The 17,755-nt window shown below is 40.5% G+C and overlaps 1 protein-coding gene across 2 annotated transcripts in view; it reads right to left on the bottom strand.

The window, feature by feature from the left end:
* Positions 1 to 17,755, bottom strand: part of Pcyt1b (phosphate cytidylyltransferase 1B, choline) — a 96,089-nt gene that overhangs the window by 64,917 nt on the left and 13,417 nt on the right. Inside the window, exon 1 of one of the 2 annotated variants that reach the window (XM_052170098.1) lies at positions 3,424 to 3,663. The exons of the other annotated variant lie outside the window; for it this stretch is intronic. Within the exon in view, the coding sequence (XP_052026058.1) occupies positions 3,424 to 3,540 (117 nt within the window). The 5' untranslated portion in view covers positions 3,541 to 3,663. Of the gene's footprint in view, positions 1 to 3,423; positions 3,664 to 17,755 lie in introns of those variants that run through there. 2 annotated transcript variants of the gene reach the window in all.

Genomic DNA, 17,755 nt, shown 5'->3' with positions numbered 1-17,755 from the left:
CCCAGTCATCTTTTTGAGTACCAGTGGATGAGTATCTATATCCCAAATGACATAATGCGCCTTCTCTGCAAGACAGCAGTCTCTTGGCAATGCTCCACTTTGAAGTAAAACCCCAAATGAACTCCTGCTAACATGGCACATTGAACCAGCCCATTTTTTTTTTTATTTACAAAGTCTCCGATGTTGGTTGGTGCCACATTCATCTTCATGTACGCAGACTTTTGTATGCTAGAGTTATAGCTTCCTTCTGACAACAGAATGTGCTCCAAAAAGAACTTGACCAAGGTCATTAACTAAATCCTCAGGCAGACAGCTCTTTGGACAGCTAGTCCTTGTTAGGAAGAGTTTGTAGAGACCCCATTGGTCCCAGAGGATTAGTCTAGGCATAGTCAGAGGGTTGGGGCAATTTGAGGACACTCCATATCTGTAAAAAGTGCTCCTCCCCAAGAGATAGGTTTCCAAGGAGAGTGCTTGCATCATCTCATCCAAGACCCCTCAGCTTTTCTTCTTCAAATCCAAGCTCCTGAATCACCTTACATCATATTTAAGCAGGAAACATTAAGTAACCGAAAACCAGTCAAGAGTAAATATCATAATAATGAAAAGTTCTCAGAAACTACTCCAATTGGATACCATAATAATATGGACAATAAGGTTACATTCCCCAAACATAGACTACCATAAAAGTGAAATGATTTTCAGTGATTATCTTTATAATTTCTTCAGCAGTACTAATTTATTCTATTTAGTCCTTTCCTTTTGTATTTTTCAGCAATGTAGAATAAAGCATCTGGGAAGAGTACATGTTTTTGCCTTAAAAAAATTTCACCTTGAAGTATAATTCAATAGCATCAATAGCATTATCGATTTGCACCTAAAATATGGATTGCTTTAATTCCTTGCTTATTCAGGAAATTCTAGTCTTCCTTTCAATGACTAGGAGAAGAGATCTGACATCAGAGATGGATTTTGAGTATTGGAGTTTCATTCCTAAACTGGCTTCTCTCAAATCCTTCACACACTTTCCAAAGTAACTTATACTAATCGATATTCATACCCTGTTGACTATGGATGGCTGTTATCATGAGTGGCCCACATATGACTACCTTGAGTGAATAGGGAAATGCAGACTTTATAACATTTGAATGATGGAATTCTTAGCAATGTTTTATGATCAACAGAAAGAACCAAAAACCCAGGAAATGGTAATTTCCCATTTTCCTGACCCATCAAATGACCCTCCCTCTTTTCAAAAAATTTTATTAAGTAGTTACCATGTGCCTTAGTTACTGAAGCAAAATCCAAGGCAAAGGAAAGTTAGCTATGATAAATAAATCAGAATGTAGGCAAAACCAACTCTACAGTGAAAGTTTGCTCCTAACCAAAAAAAAAAAAAAAAAGATGCACCACAAAATCTAGTTTAAGCAGGTACGTAAATAGCCAATTTCAGCAGCCCGCAGAAACCTTTTATCAAAGTAGATCAAAAGAGTTATTTCAACAGTTCAGTTTTGGAACACACCTCTCATATCTCTGCTGTGCTTGTATCACCCCAGTCCCCCAAAAAGATAGGAAGAGACTGCATCTTACTTGAAGAATATATTCTACAGGTACAAGCTCATACTTTTCAGATCTACTGCTCTGGGCTTAGTGCCTACCTGCAGCCCTTCAAAGAGATCCTGAGGGAGTTACATAGTTTCTCTGAAGGAATTCTGTCAATCCCTTATTTCTGCACATGTGTGGAAGGTAAAGGTGAGGTTCTGCTGGGTTTGGTTCCTGGACGTTACTACCTGAGAGAAGCTGTCAAAAGCAAAAGAGCAAACTAAGCTTATTCCCTTCTGGGATTACCTCTGCTTACCCCTCTCAGGCCAACTAACCAAGGAGTGCAACAGCTAAAACGTGGGAGGGAAAGAAAGAAAATACATAAAGAAAACTGGCACTGGATACTACCTTTCTCTCTGCTGCCCTCTTTGTCCAAAGGTATTCGGTTTCAAGTTTGTATATTGCACTTATTTAAAAAGTATATTCTGGGAGATTTTGTAATTCACCTTTAGCGGTCAGTTTTTTCCACTGTTAAACCATGAGTTGTTTAGTGGCCCACAGACATTTTTAAATAACCAACTTATCAGGACAATTTATATGATAGAAGTGCACAGAGGCCACATGGCTTATGTCAGTCACTGGCTAATGGGCTAAGAAGTAGTTAATATTCAAATACCCTAAAAACATGCCTCAAGGCATAGAAACTGCTCTAATATAACTCCCCATGGTTATCTGATTTCAGAAAGTTGATCCAAGCCTGCCTTCAAAACCTTATTAAGAAATAACAGTTCAATAGTGGATTAGCATTGCAATCTGTAAGTCCAGATTATGTGGGGGCTCACATAAAATTCTACACCCCCCCAAAAAAAATCTCTTTAAAAAAAGTCTCCCTAGTGTCAAACTGCACAGCCAATCAAAACACTTTACGTTTTAACTTGGAAGAAATCCTTGACGAAAGGATAACTCTAGTGTGTGTCTTGGATTTGGAGATTCAAAGAGCAGTGTCCCTAAGTTGTATAGGATTTCAAGCTTCAAGAAACCCACAATCCATTTGACATGTATTTTTTTAATTCCTTGAGGCCAGTTGCTGAAGTGGTTGGAAGAAACTTCCCTCTTTTCCTAAAGAATAGAACAAGCGCGAAAGAAGCCGCTCAATAGAGACCCAGTTACTGAGAGAGAAGAAAGCTCTAGCCCCGGTTCAGTACTTTCATTCTTAAAGGCATGCATCCCCATTCTAAATAAAAATGTAGCTTCTCCATGTTGCCATTGCCTGACTAGAAATCTTTAGTCTTGTCCTAAAAGGTTCACACTTCATTTTCAACGCACGTTATTTCTATATGCATCCTCAAGGTACTATTTGTTTATTTTGAAAATATCAAAGGAATGAGGGTGTTTTGTTTTCATATAGTTTTCGTTTGGCATTAGGTATAAAAGAAAGAAAAAGAAAGAAAGAAAGAAAGAAAGAAAGAAAGAAAGAAAGAAAGAAAGAAAGAACGAAAGCGTTCCTGAGCTAGAATTTAGAACTTCCCCAGGGAAGCAGTCCAAGCTTTGTGAAGAAGAAAACCATTTTAAAACTGTGACAATGCACCTAAAGGGGGAGGGGGAAGGTCATTCTCTCTTCTCCCAAAGCACAAAAAAACACAACATATCCCCAGCAGCCCGTTTCCTACCCAGCCAATACAATAATGTTTGTAAGCTGAGAACTGTGTCCGGTATAGGAGCTAAGTCTAAACAGCTGAGAAGGATTAGGCTGCAGCTCCATTCTCATTTACATGAAAATCCTGTAAGCATCGTTTTTTTTTTTTTCCTCGCTGGCTGCGGGCACAGAAGGAACTCTTTTGTGCCATAGCCACGCATACATTTCCATCCTTTGTCTTTACTTACCAGTCGAGGCTGTGGGCATGTGTGCTCTATTTCCTCCATGGTTTCTGAGGGAGGCTCATTGGAAAGGGATTTTGGGATACCTGTTTCTGACTCAGCATCAGTGGTAAGTACTGGCATGGCCAGTGAATGCTCCCTCCAGCTCTACACCCTCTGGGAGTCTCCTCCCAGGCAAAGAATGTTTTCTTTGTCACGAATTTTTCTCTTCCCTACCCATCCCCCTTCTTCTTCCCTTCTTTTTGTCTTCCCTGGGGGGAAGTAAAGAGGTTACCCCCCCCCCCTCCCGCACACACCACCCCTTTCTTTCTCGGAGAAGCCCAGAGGCAGGGCCTCAGTTTATCACTATAACAACCAGACAGCACGGGAGCGTCTGGTGCGGATACAGTATCCTCATTTGCATGGAGCACGCTGGTTGGTTACTGTCATCATAGTACCACTCCACCTGGGAGCGGCCGGGGCCCATTGGCTGGCCTGCCTTACCCACTGAGCCTGAACTTGCTGCTTTTGTTTTTTTTGTATTTAATTCACTTGTGAAGGTCTCTGTCCCTGCCTGGTAAGGACTCCCTGCACTTCTTAGATAAGAGAAAGCTGTTTCCTGAGGTGCCCCAGACGCGTCGCAAAAGAGCATAGCTATAAAGGACCATTCCCTGGCATGAGTGTTTGATGCAGTTGTAGTCAGAATCATTCCGAAGGCAGGGCCACTTTAAAGCCCCAAACCACTAGGTCAATTGCCAGCTGGCGGCTGAGGACTTGTCCGGCAACTCACTGTGGGCACCTGAGTGTTCATCTTCTGGACTGCATCAGACAGGAACACTGACAGATGCCTAAGGTCTGTTGTAACCCTGGAGTTTAGCCCTGGGACTGCTACAGGAGGAAGTCTGAAGGAAGTAGGTTGTCTTTGACAGCCTGCCTCCCCAGGTCTGACTGCTCTCTTTTCCCCCACCCCCCCTCAGCCAGCCTTTCCCCCTTAGTCTTACTGTCATCTGTTCCACAATACACGTATCTGACATCCCTATATCCTATAGTATAGGGCCTAGACTCCTATCCAAGTGCTCATAGAAATCTGAGGGAAAAAAACCCTGCAGTGATGTGCCTTAGTGTTTATATTATCCTAGAACATCAGTATCAGATGAGTCTGAAGACACACATTCCAAGGAAAGAACTTGCAAAAGTGTTTGTTCTAGTGAAATGCCATGTCTAATATTAGTAAGAAATAAAATCACTAGTATTTGTTAAGCACAGGTGCAGTGCCAAGTACTTTACTTAGATCTTCCTTAATCTTCATAAGAACCCAAAGCAGATCCTATTATTATCCCTACGTTCTAAGTAAGGAAATTGCAACTTAGAGTAATTGCTTAGGGTCTCAAAGTTCATAAGCAATGGAGCTGGCATTTGAAGAAGGAGGGGAGGAGGAGCAGTGAGCTACAGCAAATGTAGCATAAAAGGAACTAAGGAAGAATCCACTTAAGCCAAATAAATTCTTATGCTTCTAAAGCTTTCATTTTTTTTTTGTTTCTGACTACACTTTCCATCCAAGTGTGGCCCCAGACCAGCAGTGACATCAGAATCACCAGTCAGGAATGTTTTAGGAAAGAAAATTATTGGTCCCATGACAGATCCAAAATCAAAATTTGCATGTTTGAAACTGGGCTCACATTTGCATTTTTAATGACCTTCTAGGTAATTCTAATGCTGCAGGTATAGGGACCATAACTTGAGAAACAGTAATTCAAAGGATGGAATAAAAATCCCAGTCTTGTCTTTCTTATAGCATTGGGGAGGATCAGGATCGAATGGATACATTATCATTCTCTGTGAATTCAAACCTGGCCTGCTAATGTAAAGAGACACTTTTTTATTACTTCTCAAATACACGAAGGGCTAGCCTTAAAAGAAGAAAAATAGTTACTGTAGTAGAATATTACTTAAGTTGACCATTAAGAACCTGTCAATTTGCCGGGTGGTGGTGGTGGTGGTGGTGGTGGTGGTGGTAGTGGTGGTGGTGGTGGTGGTGGTGGTGGTGGTGGTGTTGGTGGTGATACACACCTTTAATCCCAGCACTTGGGAGGCAGAGGCAGGTGGATTTCTGAGTTTGAGGCCAGCCCAGTCTAGGTCTACAGAGTGAGTTCCAGGACAGCCAGGGTCTTGGAGAAAAAAAAAAAAGAACCTGTCAATTTAAACCAAGCATGGTGCATGCATTTAGTCCAAGCACTTGAGGCAGAGGCAGAGGCAGAGGCAGAGGCAGAGGCAGAGGCAGAGGCAGAGGCAGAAGCAGAAGGGCCTCTAAATTCAAGACCAATGGTCAACAAAGGAAGTTCTAGGACAGACAGAGCTACACATAGAAACCCTGTTTTGAAAAACAAAAACAAAACAAAAAACCCACAAAGCCTGGCAATGGTGGCACACGCCTTTAATCCCAGCACTTGGGAGGCAGATGCAGGTGGATTTCTGAGTTCGAGGCCAGCCTGGTCTACAGAGTGAGTTCCAGGACAGCCAGCACTATATAGGAAACCCTGTTTCTGAAAAACCAAACAACCAAACAACAACAACAACAACAACAACACTAAAACAGACTAACAAAACCCCATCAAACTTGTCAATTTAAGTCAGGATGATGGCACTCACTTGACAGTATGCTTAAAAGAATTCTAGGGACTAGAGAAATGGCTCAGTGCTGCTTTTGCAGAGGCCTTGAGTTCAGTTGCTAGCACACATGTTAGATACCTACCTCACAACAACCTGTAAGTGCAGTTCCAGGGAGATCCAATGCCTCTAGCCTCCAAAAGCATCTACATTCACATACATATACCTACACCCATCCCTACGGTCACATGAATATGCACACAATTAAACATCTCTTTGAATAAAAGAGAAAGAACTTCAGTGATGCAAAAATCCCAGCTACTATTGGGTCACCCTGAGAAGGGTCCTCTCTTTTCCTATTCTACCTGCCCTTCTAGAAGCACAAAACACCTCAGGCCATAGGTTTTGCTCTACTGAGATGATCAACACGGAAGAAATGAATCCTGCATTACACTTTAAAATAAAAAAAAAATCACTTTATTGTAATGAATGTACAAATAAAGACATCACACAACTACATTAGAGTAACCACTCCAAAAAATAAGGTTGGTCAGTCCCAAAATCTACATGGCAAAGACATTTAATGGTCAGAACAGTCTTTCTGAAGTCCTTGAGCTTCTCTTGGGATTTTATGTTTTCATTGTTATTTAAAAGCCCCTTTTCACCTGCAGTGAATGATAAGAATGCCATTGTCATTCTTGATATTTTCCATCTGGATCCCCAGCCCCTCCCCCACTCTCTAGGAAGTAGTTCTCAGAGAGTTGTGCCCTGAGGAGCAGCCCAACAATCCTGGCAACTCTTAAGACATTCTCACTCCTCCCTGACCTACTGAATGAAAATGGATCCTAGAAATCTGGGATTTTAAGAGAAACTCCTGGTTTAGTAGGTGTTGTAACACATGCTAAAGTTTGTGTGTGAACCATGAGCTAGAGTCACATATTCACACTAGAAAGCACCTAACTCCCAAGGCATACTAGGTCAGTCAGTTGCTTTTATGGTTCTTAATTGGCCCTCTAACTCCCTCTCCTTAAGATAGGGGATTAATAAGAGGCTCACCTTAAGGTAAAAGGTTTGCTTGCTAATTGAGTTCCTAAAGCCCCCTAGTCCTGGAGCCTGGACCACAGTCTTGCACCCCCAGCTTTTGTTTGCTTTTCTGTTTCAAAATGGGCAGACACCTTCCCCTCCCCTGTACTTTACTGTCTCAGCAAAGCAAAAGCTACTTCTCCATAAATGTGGATCTTCTTCTTCTTCTTCTTCTTCTTCTTCTTCTTCTTCTTCTTCTTCTTCTTCTTCTTCTTCCTCTTCCTCTTCCTCTTCCTCTTCCTCTTCCTCTTCCTCTTCCTCTTCCTCTTCCTCTTCCTCTTCTCTTCCTCTTCTTCTTCTGGTAAATTCTATTTTTTCTTTTTCTTTTTTTTTTAAATTATTTTAATTTATTTACATTTCAACTGTTATCCTCGTACCCAGTTCCCCCCTCTCCCAGAAACTCCCTCTCCTAGCCTGCTTCTATGAGTGTATTCCTCCACCTACCTACCCACCTCCCCGCCCTCAATTCCCCTACAGTGGGGCATCTATCAAACCTTCATAGGACCAAAGACCTCTCCTCCCATTGATGCCTGACAAGGCTGTCCTCTGCTACAAATGCAGCCCAGAGCCATGTGTACTCCTTGGTTGGTGGCTTAGTCCCTGGGAGCTCTGGGGCGTCTGGTTGGTTGATATTGTTGTTCTTCCTATGAGGTTGCAAACCCTTTCAGCTCCTTCAGTCCTTTCTCTAGCTCCTTCATTAGTGACCCCATACTCAGTCCCATGGTTGGCTGCAAACATCCGACTTTGAATTTGTAAGGCTCTAGCAGGATCTCTTAGTAGACAGCTATATCAGCAAGCATTTCTTGGCATCCACAATAGTGTCAGAGTTTGGGAACTATCTCTGGGATGAATCCCCAGGTTGGACAGTCTCTGGATGGCCTTTCCTTCAGTCTCTGCTCTGCACTTCATCTCTATATTTGCTCCAATGAGTATTTTGTCCCCCTTTCTAAGAAAGACTTAAGTACCCACACTTTGGTCTTCCTTCTTCTTGAGCTTCATAGGATCTGTGAATTGTATCTTGGGTATTCGGAGCTTTAGGGCTAATACCCACTTATCAATGAGTATATACCATGTGTGTTCTTTTGTGGTTGGGTTACCTCACTCAGGATTATATTTTCCAGTTCCATCCATTTGCCTAAGAATTTCATGAATCCATCGTTTTTAATAGATGAGTAGTACTCCGTTGTGTAAATGTACCACATTTTCTGTATCCATTCTTCTGTTGAAGGACATCTGGGTTCTTTCCAGTTTCTGGCTATTATAAATAAGGCTGCTATGAACTTAGTGGAGCATATGTCCTTGTTATACATTGGAGCATCTTTTGGATATATGCCCAGAAGCGGTATAGGTGGGTCCTCAGGTAATACTATATACAGTTTTCTGAGGAACCTCCAGACTGATTTCCAGAGTGGTTGTACCAGCTTGCAATCCCACCAACAGTAGATGAGTGTTCCTCTTTCTCCACATTGTCGCCAACATCTGCTGTTACCTGAGTTTTTGATCTTAGCCATTCTGACTGGTGTGAGGTGAAATCTCAGGGTTGTTTTGATTTGCATTTCCCTGATGACTAAGGATGTTGAACAACGCAATCCCCATCAAAATCCCAACTCAATTCTTCATAGAGTTAGAAAGAGCAATTCTCAAATTCATCTGGAATAATAAAAAACACAGGATAATGAAAACTATTCTCAACAATGAAAGAACTTATAGGGGAATCAGCATCCCTGACCTCAAGCAATACTACATACAGAGCAAAAACTACATTGTATTGGTACAGTGACAGGCAGGTAGATCAATGAAACAGAATTGAAGGCCCAGAAATGAAGCCACACACCTGTGGTCACTTGATTTTTGACAAAAGAGCTAAGCCATCTAGTGGAAAAAAGAGAGCCTTTTGGTGCTGGTTCAACTGGAGGTCAGCATGCAGAAGAATGCAAATCGACCCATTCTTACCTCCTTGTAGAAAGCTCATGACCAAGCGGATCAAGGACCTCCACATAAAACCAGACACACTGAAACTAATAGAAAAGAAACTGGGGAAGACCCTTGAGGACATGGGCACAGGAGAAAAGTTCCTGAACAGAACACCAATAGCTTATGCTCTAAGATCAAGAATCAACAAATTGGACCTCATAAAACTTCAAAGCTTCTGTAAAGCAAAGGACACGGTCAGTAGAACAAAACAGCAACCAACATATTGGGAAAAGATCTTTACCAATCCTACATCCGATAGAGAACTAATATCCAATACATACAAAGAACTCAACAAGTTAGACTCCAGAGAGTCAAATAACCCTATTAAAAAATGGGATACAGAGCTAAACAGAGAATTCTCAACTGAGGAATCTCAAAGGACTGAGAAACACCTAAAGAAATGTTCAGCATCCTTAGTCATTGTGGATCTTCACTGAGTGCCCCATGTCAGACTCTTACTCATCCTATGTTCTCCAGCCTGCTTCTAGTTGCCCTGAGAGTCAGCTAACCAAGGCCGTGGCCACTAATCCTAGTCCAGCCTAGTCTTGGCTCTTTCCAGATCTTTTCTCTACAGCTGAGATTACAGGTGTGTGCTACCATGAGCCACTACATTATTCTTGCAATGGGGAAAAGAGAGCATTACTTCCTTCTAAAAGGCATGCGAGGCTGGAGTAGTTAGCACATGTGCGACTAGAAAGGCATGTGGATCTCAGTGCAAAAAAAATAAGAAAGCTGAAGCAAGGAACAAGGCTATGTGTAATTATCAGAGGCAGAGGAAATGTACTGGGGTGGTCATTAAGAAACTGCCCCCCTTAGGCACATCTAGATTTTATAACCTATTTCTCTCCTGTTGAATTTCATCTGAATCACAGCTCCTCTGTGGCTCCAAGTTAAAGTCTAAGCCCTGACAGTTTGGAGAAAAGCAGACATGTTAGATCATGAATCCCATGCACAAATCCTTTTCATCTATTCCAGGAAAATCTTGGTAATAAGGGGAATTTACAATAGGAAGCATGGTGCCCTTTTTGTAGTACTTTCCCCCATTAGATGGTATCATTGTAGCACAAAATCTAATATTGCAAACCTTCAAATGAATAAATAGATTCTGTGTGCTTAGGTGACTTAACTAATGTCGCATAGTAAATGATAAAAGTCCAAATTTTTTGAATCAGAGTTGAACAGTCCTTTCCACTAAGCTATACTAGATCGCTATTCAATATAACTAGATTTATTTTGTTAACAAAAAATTATTGGGTTGCTTGGGTATATCTCTTCCTTCATTGTATCCTTTACTCCATTTCTACTGAAGTCATGAAACACGTGGTGCTCTTTGATTCCTACAGTTCATTTCAAATCTGTATAAATATGGAGATCTTAACATCATAGGTTCTCACATTTACTTCTGTCAGAAAACAAAAACATTGTGGTTAAGAACGATCCATAAAGTCATCTGGGGGGCACTGGAAAACAAAACAGAGCTTCGAAAGTTCTTATTTTTGAAAAAAGATCCAGAAGATAGAATAAAATAATAATAGAATTAAAGTGGTTTGTTTCATTCTTAAATGTGCTTTCTTCTTTTTTAATCTTCTTAGTAACCTAGAAAGAGTTAGCCTTTACCCATTTGTTTGACCAAAATATATTGATTCTGAGCACTGTTTTGTGACACTAAGGAGCAACTGCATAAACCCAACACATCAAACCTACAGTATAATGAAAATGTGGCTGACAAACTCTGATCTAATATCTTATATTTAAAATAAACAGGTTGCGGCTGGAGAGGTGGCTTAGTGGTTAAGAGCACTGACTGCTCGTCCAGAGGTCCTGAGTTCAAATCCCACAACCACATGGTGGCTCACAACCATCTATAATGGGATCCAGTGTCCTCTTCTGGTGTGTCTGAAGACAACTACAGTGTACTTATATATAATAAACAAATCTTTTTTTTTTAAAAAAAAGGGGGGGTGTTTAAAAATAGAATAGAATAGAATAGAATAGAATAGAATAGAATAGAATAGAATAGAATAGAATAGAATAGAATAAACAGACTGGTCAGCAGGCTCAGTAGGCAAAGGCACTGCCAAACCTAATAACCTGAGTTTGATCCATGGGTTCCACATGGTGTAAGGAAAGAAACAATTTATTTATTTATTTATTTATTTATTTATTTATTTATTTATTTATTTATTATACATGAGTATACTGTAGCTGTCTTCAGACAGCTCTACAGCTATAGAAGAGGGCATCCAATTTCATTATGGATGGTTGTGAGCTACCATGTGGTTGCTGGGGTTTGAACTCAGGACCTTCAGAAGAGCTGTCAGTGCTCTTAACCACTGAGCCATCTCTCCTCCCCTGAAAAAAAGCAACTCTTACAAGTTATCCTCTGACATCTACACTCATGCTATGGCAAGGGAGTGATAGACAGATACATGTGCACATGCTTGCACACACACACACACATACACACACACACACATACACACACACGCTCACACACATGCATGCACGCACACACACACCACATAAATAAATGTAATTTAAAAAATGTATTTAAGAAAACCCAAATATTTGACACTCTTAGTTCTTAGTACCAAAGGGAACAGAAAAGAAATACATTTTTTTCTCAAAAGACAACAGATATATCTAAATACTGATGATTAAACTCAATAAGAATATTATGTGTTTTACTATATAAACCAGTTATTACAGGGATTTGGGGCAGAAATTAGAGTTGCCATTAGCTGTAAAAAAAAAATCGTTCTTACTGACATTAGCAGCTGCGTAGTCAGTAAAGAATTATTGTTGCTATCATTTGATGGTATTTATAAACACTTTTATATTCTAAGTGCTTTACAATCACTTATTGTCTAATTAATATCTAATCATCTGTTTACAAGTAATAATCACACATGTAGTGCAGTTTAATCAAAACTCCAAGTGCCACCGACATCACACTCAGGATGCTGTGTAAATTTTGGTCCCTCCCTCATGGGATTTGAGTCTAACATGTGACTGAAACATGAAATACAACAGACAAAAATAGATAAAAATTCTCCACTTGGATTTGAGCACACTTTAAATGTAAACTGTGTACTAAATGCATTGACTGAATGTCAGCCAATAAGTAAAACTCTAGGTAGCTTTCTACTCTTTTATTTTTCTCGAGACAGGGTTTCTCTGTATAGTCCTGGCTGTCCTGGAACTCACTCTGTAGACCAGACTGGCCTTGAACTCAGAAATCTGCCTGCCTCTGCTTCCCAAGTGCTGGGATCACAGGCGTGCGCCACCACTGCTTGGCAATTTTCTACTCTTAATAGATTAATTTCATGTGTCTATGAAATTTTCTTTTGCTTAACCCACAACATCGGATGGTAGTTTCGCTAAACATACAAAGACAGACAGCAACTTATTGCCAACTGCTAGTCATAGTCACAATCACAGTTTTAGTGATTTTTTTAATAAAAATCAAAAGTAGCAAAAGGGAAGGATCTTTGAGGTATTATTTAACTAGGTTCAAATCAAACAGCTGCCAGTCTTCATTCTTCACCTTAAGTGGGTGGACTGCTGTATCCCATCTGTATCACATGCTATTCTAGATGCAATCACAGAGCCATGAATTGAAGTACATGTATGATATGCATAGTAATCTGGTTTTTCCCATTCCAATGAGTTTTCTTATAAGAATTGTTAAGTTGGAGTACTTGTTTTCTCAAGGCTTTTGCCATATATTTTATACCATTACCAAATTATCCTCCAAAATATTTGATTATATCTGCAGTTTCTTATATCCACTTAAACAGATGTTTTCCTTGGTTAGTATCTGCCATAATTAGTTCTATTCTTTCTTTAAAAATATAGACAGGTCTCACTGTGTAGTCTAGGTATGAACTCACGAGCCTACAAATATCATGACTCTACTTCCTGAAGTTTGAGGTTACAGGCGTGCCCCCACCAAGCTCATGGTTCTGGTCCTTTCTGCTGTTTCAACAAGACTCAGTTTCCCAATCCTGCAGCATATACTGCAGGGTCCTGAAGGTTTTCCCAGGGGCCATCCAAGTGTGACACAGATGAGTCTGACAAGCAAATACGCAATCAAGACCAGGTACCAGGGGGCTGGAAAGATGGCTTAGTGGTTAAGAGTACTGACTGCTCTTCCAAAGGTCCTGAGTTCAAATCCCAGCAACCACATGGTGGCTTACAACCATCCATAATGAGATCTGATGCCCTCTTCCGCTGTGTCTGAAGACAGCTACAGTGGACTTACATATAATAATAAATACATCTTTAAAAAAAGACCAGATGCCACTATAGATGCATTTGTTCCCAAGTAGATTGTTGTTATGATCCTTGGATTGTATACTAACAAATTTTTAAATGATCTTGTTTCCAGTGTGTGATCTTGTTTCCAGTGTGTCTTTCTCACAAAATCTACACTCAAAATCTTTGAATGCCCACAGAGAGAGTTGCTTGAATCTTCTGTTAGTTTCCTATGAACGCCATAACAATTTGTCACAAAGTTAATGGTTGATAACTATACAAATCTATTATCTTAAACTTCTGGACCAAAGTTAGAAACCTAAAGTGAGTCTCCCTTGAATAAAAATCAATGTGGCCACATGATTGTACTTCTGAAAGCTCAAAGGGACCAACTGGTTCCTTGCCTTTCTGACTTGTAGATGTTGCCCTACTTCCATGGCCTGCTTTCTTCCAAGGGTGAGCCAGCAGTCATATCACTCAAGCCTGTGCATCAATAATCTCTTCTTCTAAATCTCGACTTCCTTCTTTCACCCAGAAAGACTCTGGTGATGTCCTTGGGTCATCGGAATAATCCAGAGACACTCTTTCCACCTTGAGATCTTAAATCACATCTGTAGGGTCCCTTTTGACATATAAGGTAATATAGCCCTAGCTTCTGAGGAATAGGACAGACATCTTTGGGGGCTATTGTTCTGTTATTCTTCCTGCCACATATCCCTTAAGAGGAACCTGACCTGATTTCTCATATTGAGATATTCAGAATACATTTCTGGTAGTTTCAATACTTAGTAATTATGGGACCCTGCTGTCAGGTACAGGCACAATGCCCAGTTTGCCCATAACAAGCAGTACTTGGAGACACTAACTGATTTTCCCAGGATCTTGGAGCTTGTGCAAAACTGGGTTTCACATTCAGGGCTGTGGCACTTTGAAGCCTTGGTTCACTGTGCACTGCTTCAGTATCCCATCATATGCAATGTTCTGATCAGTTTACTCTCTTTAGACAGTTCTCTTTGAGAGCATTTCATTTAATTTGAATGTAGTAATACAAATTAGCCAGATAAAAGCTTTTATTAAGCCCCATATATCTCCTATATTACTCTGTTAGAAGATGTCAGCATAGAGCATCATCAGGAAACATACATTGAAGATGATACCCTGGCTGGGGATGCAGTGCAGTCTCGGTGGTTCAGCACTTGCTGAGCATGGACTAGCCTCTGAGCTCTATCCACAGCCAGCAGAGAAAAATGGCCTTCACATCCTCCATCAATCTTTCAGAAAGTTGCATTACCATGTCCACAACATGAGTTGCTCTGCAGTGTGATATGAAATGAATTTATTGGAGCCTCTTTTTGTGAGTGGCATGTAAACCTCTAAAAGAGTAGGGGCAACTAGTACGGGCAAACAAAAACAAAAACAAACAAACAAACAAACAAAAACAAAAAAGAAATCTTTCCCAAGCCCCATCAATATACCAAATGCCCTACTTTGTTTTTTGTTTTGTTTTGTTTTGTTTTTTTGGTTTTGGGTTTTGTTGTTGTTTTTTGTTGTTTTCAAGACAGGGTTTCTCTGTGTAGCCCTGGCTGTCCTGGAACTCACTCTGTAGACCAGGCTGGCCTTGAATTCAGAAATCCATCTGCCTCTGCCTCCCAAGTGCTGGGATTACAGGCGTGCACCACCATGCCTGGCCCTACTTTGTTTGTAAAGAGCCTAACAGTGTCTTAAGTTCAAGCTTTGTGTCATCTTTGTTTTGCCCCTTAGGGTTCTTTGGATGGCTATTCTTGGTTGTCAACTTGACTTTATCAGGAATCAACTAAAACACACCAGTGAGGGAGTTTTTCTTAATTAAATCAGTTGAAGTGTGAATACTCACCACTAATCTGCATTTTTTAGGTGGGAAGACATACCTTTAATCCAGATCTTTGTTTTTAATTATTATTTTTTCCAGCCCCGCTCACTCCACCACCACCCCCCCACTCACTCCAGCCCCACTTGCTCAGGCCATAGTTATTTCATATATGTGGGTACATTGTTACTGTCTTTAGACACACCAGAAGAGGGCATCGGATGCCCATTACAGATGGTTGTGAGCCAACATGTGGTTGCTGGGAATTGAACTCAGGACCTCTGGAAGAGCAGTCAGTGCTCTTAACCACTGAGCCATCTCTCCAGCCCCAATCCAGATCTTTTGAGATGGGAAGATCCATTTTTAATATGGGCGTCACCTTCTGTTGGCAGCTTATATAACAGATGTGGAAGAAGAAAGCTGTTTCTCTCTTTGCCTGTTTGCTCTCATCTCCCTAGTAAGTCCATTCCTTCCCTGGCATTAGAGCTTATTCCTCCTGGCATATATTGAAGACCAGTTGAGACATGTAACCTCATGGACTGAAAAACTACTGGATTCGTAGACACACACCCCCACCCCCACCCCCGTTATCAGACAACAGTTGTTGGATTAGCTGGACCACAGCCCATAAGCCATTCTAATAAATGCCCCATATATATGTGTGTGCGCACAAATACATATAATATTCATTGTATAAATTCTGTTCCTCTAGAAAAATCCTGATTACAACAGTTTTTAGTCTAGATTATAAAGAGAACTACTTGAATAGTTTTCAATAACACTGAGGTTTTATGAAACATAACATCTGGAGATCAAACATGGCAACACATAATTTATCTCCATATTTAAAGCCAAGGCAAGAGGATTGCTCCAAGTTTGAGTCTACCCTGGCCTATACTGTGATTTCCTGGCCAGCCTGAGATAGAGAGTTATATCTTGTTTCAAAACAAAACAAGCATAAATTTAAAGATCCTTTACATTTAGTGTGTGTGTGTACTCACATGTACTTATGTCACTATGTATCTGTGCATGTGACAGTTTGTAGGAGCAGGTTTTCTCCTTCTACCAGGTGGAGGTTTTACTCAGGTTGGCAGTCTTAGTGGCAAGTACCTTTATCCTCTGAGCCTTAACCCCAACTATTAAATATGCCCCCCACCAAGAATCCTTGTTATGGTTGCTTCATAAGAAAATAACTATTATTGTATGTGTTCCCAAAACCTTGCTGTCTAAAAACTAAAATTGCCAATAGGCAATTATTCTAAACACTCAACCCATTGAAGTCTTATGAGAGGCTATAGAAAATGACTTACTAATCCTGAGTAGAATAACTCTATGCAAACCAATGGTCTTCTGCAGAAGTTCATCCTTGCTATAAACAATTGTTTTCTTAAGCAAAATAGTGAACATAGTGGGATAAACATAGCACCAAAGGAAAGAGATTTTTTTATTCCCGCAAAATAGCTTGAATAAGTTCACTCTCGTTCAACCATAGGAGCTCAAAAGGAAGAAAACCTACCATTGTTCCACAGACTTTAAGAAAAAGTCTTTTGGCCGGGCAGTGGTGGCACACGCCTTTAATCCCGGTACTTGGGAGGCAGAGGCAGGCCGATTTCTGAGTTCGAGGCCAACCTGGTCTACAGAGTGAGTTCCAGGACAGCCAGGGCTACACAGAGAAACCCTATCTTGAAAAACCAAAAAAAAAAAAAAAAAAAGAATAAGTCTTTTGAAATTTTTATCATGTCAATGCATTAAGGTGACTCATAAAAATCAGGGATTCTAATTCAGTAGGCCCATCAATGAATTTTATCCAAGTTCACAGGGGTTCAGCAACACTGTAGTAGAGCAATTATGAGAATATAGTGAATCCAAGACCCATCAGGTGAAACTGCGCCAATAACAATATATTCTCATGAATAATCAATCTTGTTTTTACAGTAATAGAAATTGTCAAAAGAACTTAGGATCCAAATTGAAGGAGTCACCTGCCATCCAAGATGGAGATTTCAACATTACTAAGAATGAGAATTGCAACAGATTGAAGCCAACCAAATAAGTTTAAGTCTAGAAGACCATAATCAAGAAAAAAAGAGGAGCCCAGAATAGGGCTGTCTGCCACCACAATTTGCCAGTTAAGATGCCACAGGCCTGTGACCCAATCACTTGGGGAGACAGAAGGATTAGAGAGTTCAAAGTTATCCTCAACTACATTGTGTGTTTGCAGCTAGCCTGTGCTATATTAGACCCTGTCTTGAATGAAACAAAACAACTAAAACCTTCACTTTTCTGTTTTGGAGGGTGCTAAGGATTTTGAAAATTGGGAGCTAGAAAAAAAGGATCAAGTATTAATCTTATATTTTCTGGTACAAACCTTTTCTTTCCAAACTGTTAGCTTGAGTCATCAAATATCTCTTCCTAAAATGGCTACTGAAGAAGGCAATGCATTTGCTCTGCCTCTTCACCCTTTCTGCTTCCTAGAGGCAACCACAGGCCATGCAGTAGAGGCACACGCTTTTAATCCCAGCACTTGGGAGGCAGAGGCAGGAAGATTTCTGAGTTCAAGGCCAGCATGGTCTACAGAGTGAGTTCCAGGAC

Source organism: Apodemus sylvaticus, chromosome X (genome assembly GCF_947179515.1).
Source record: "Apodemus sylvaticus chromosome X, mApoSyl1.1, whole genome shotgun sequence".
In the NCBI taxonomy this organism is placed as follows: Eukaryota; Metazoa; Chordata; class Mammalia; order Rodentia; family Muridae; genus Apodemus; species Apodemus sylvaticus.
This window is presented reverse-complemented; position numbering and strand designations above follow the sequence as displayed.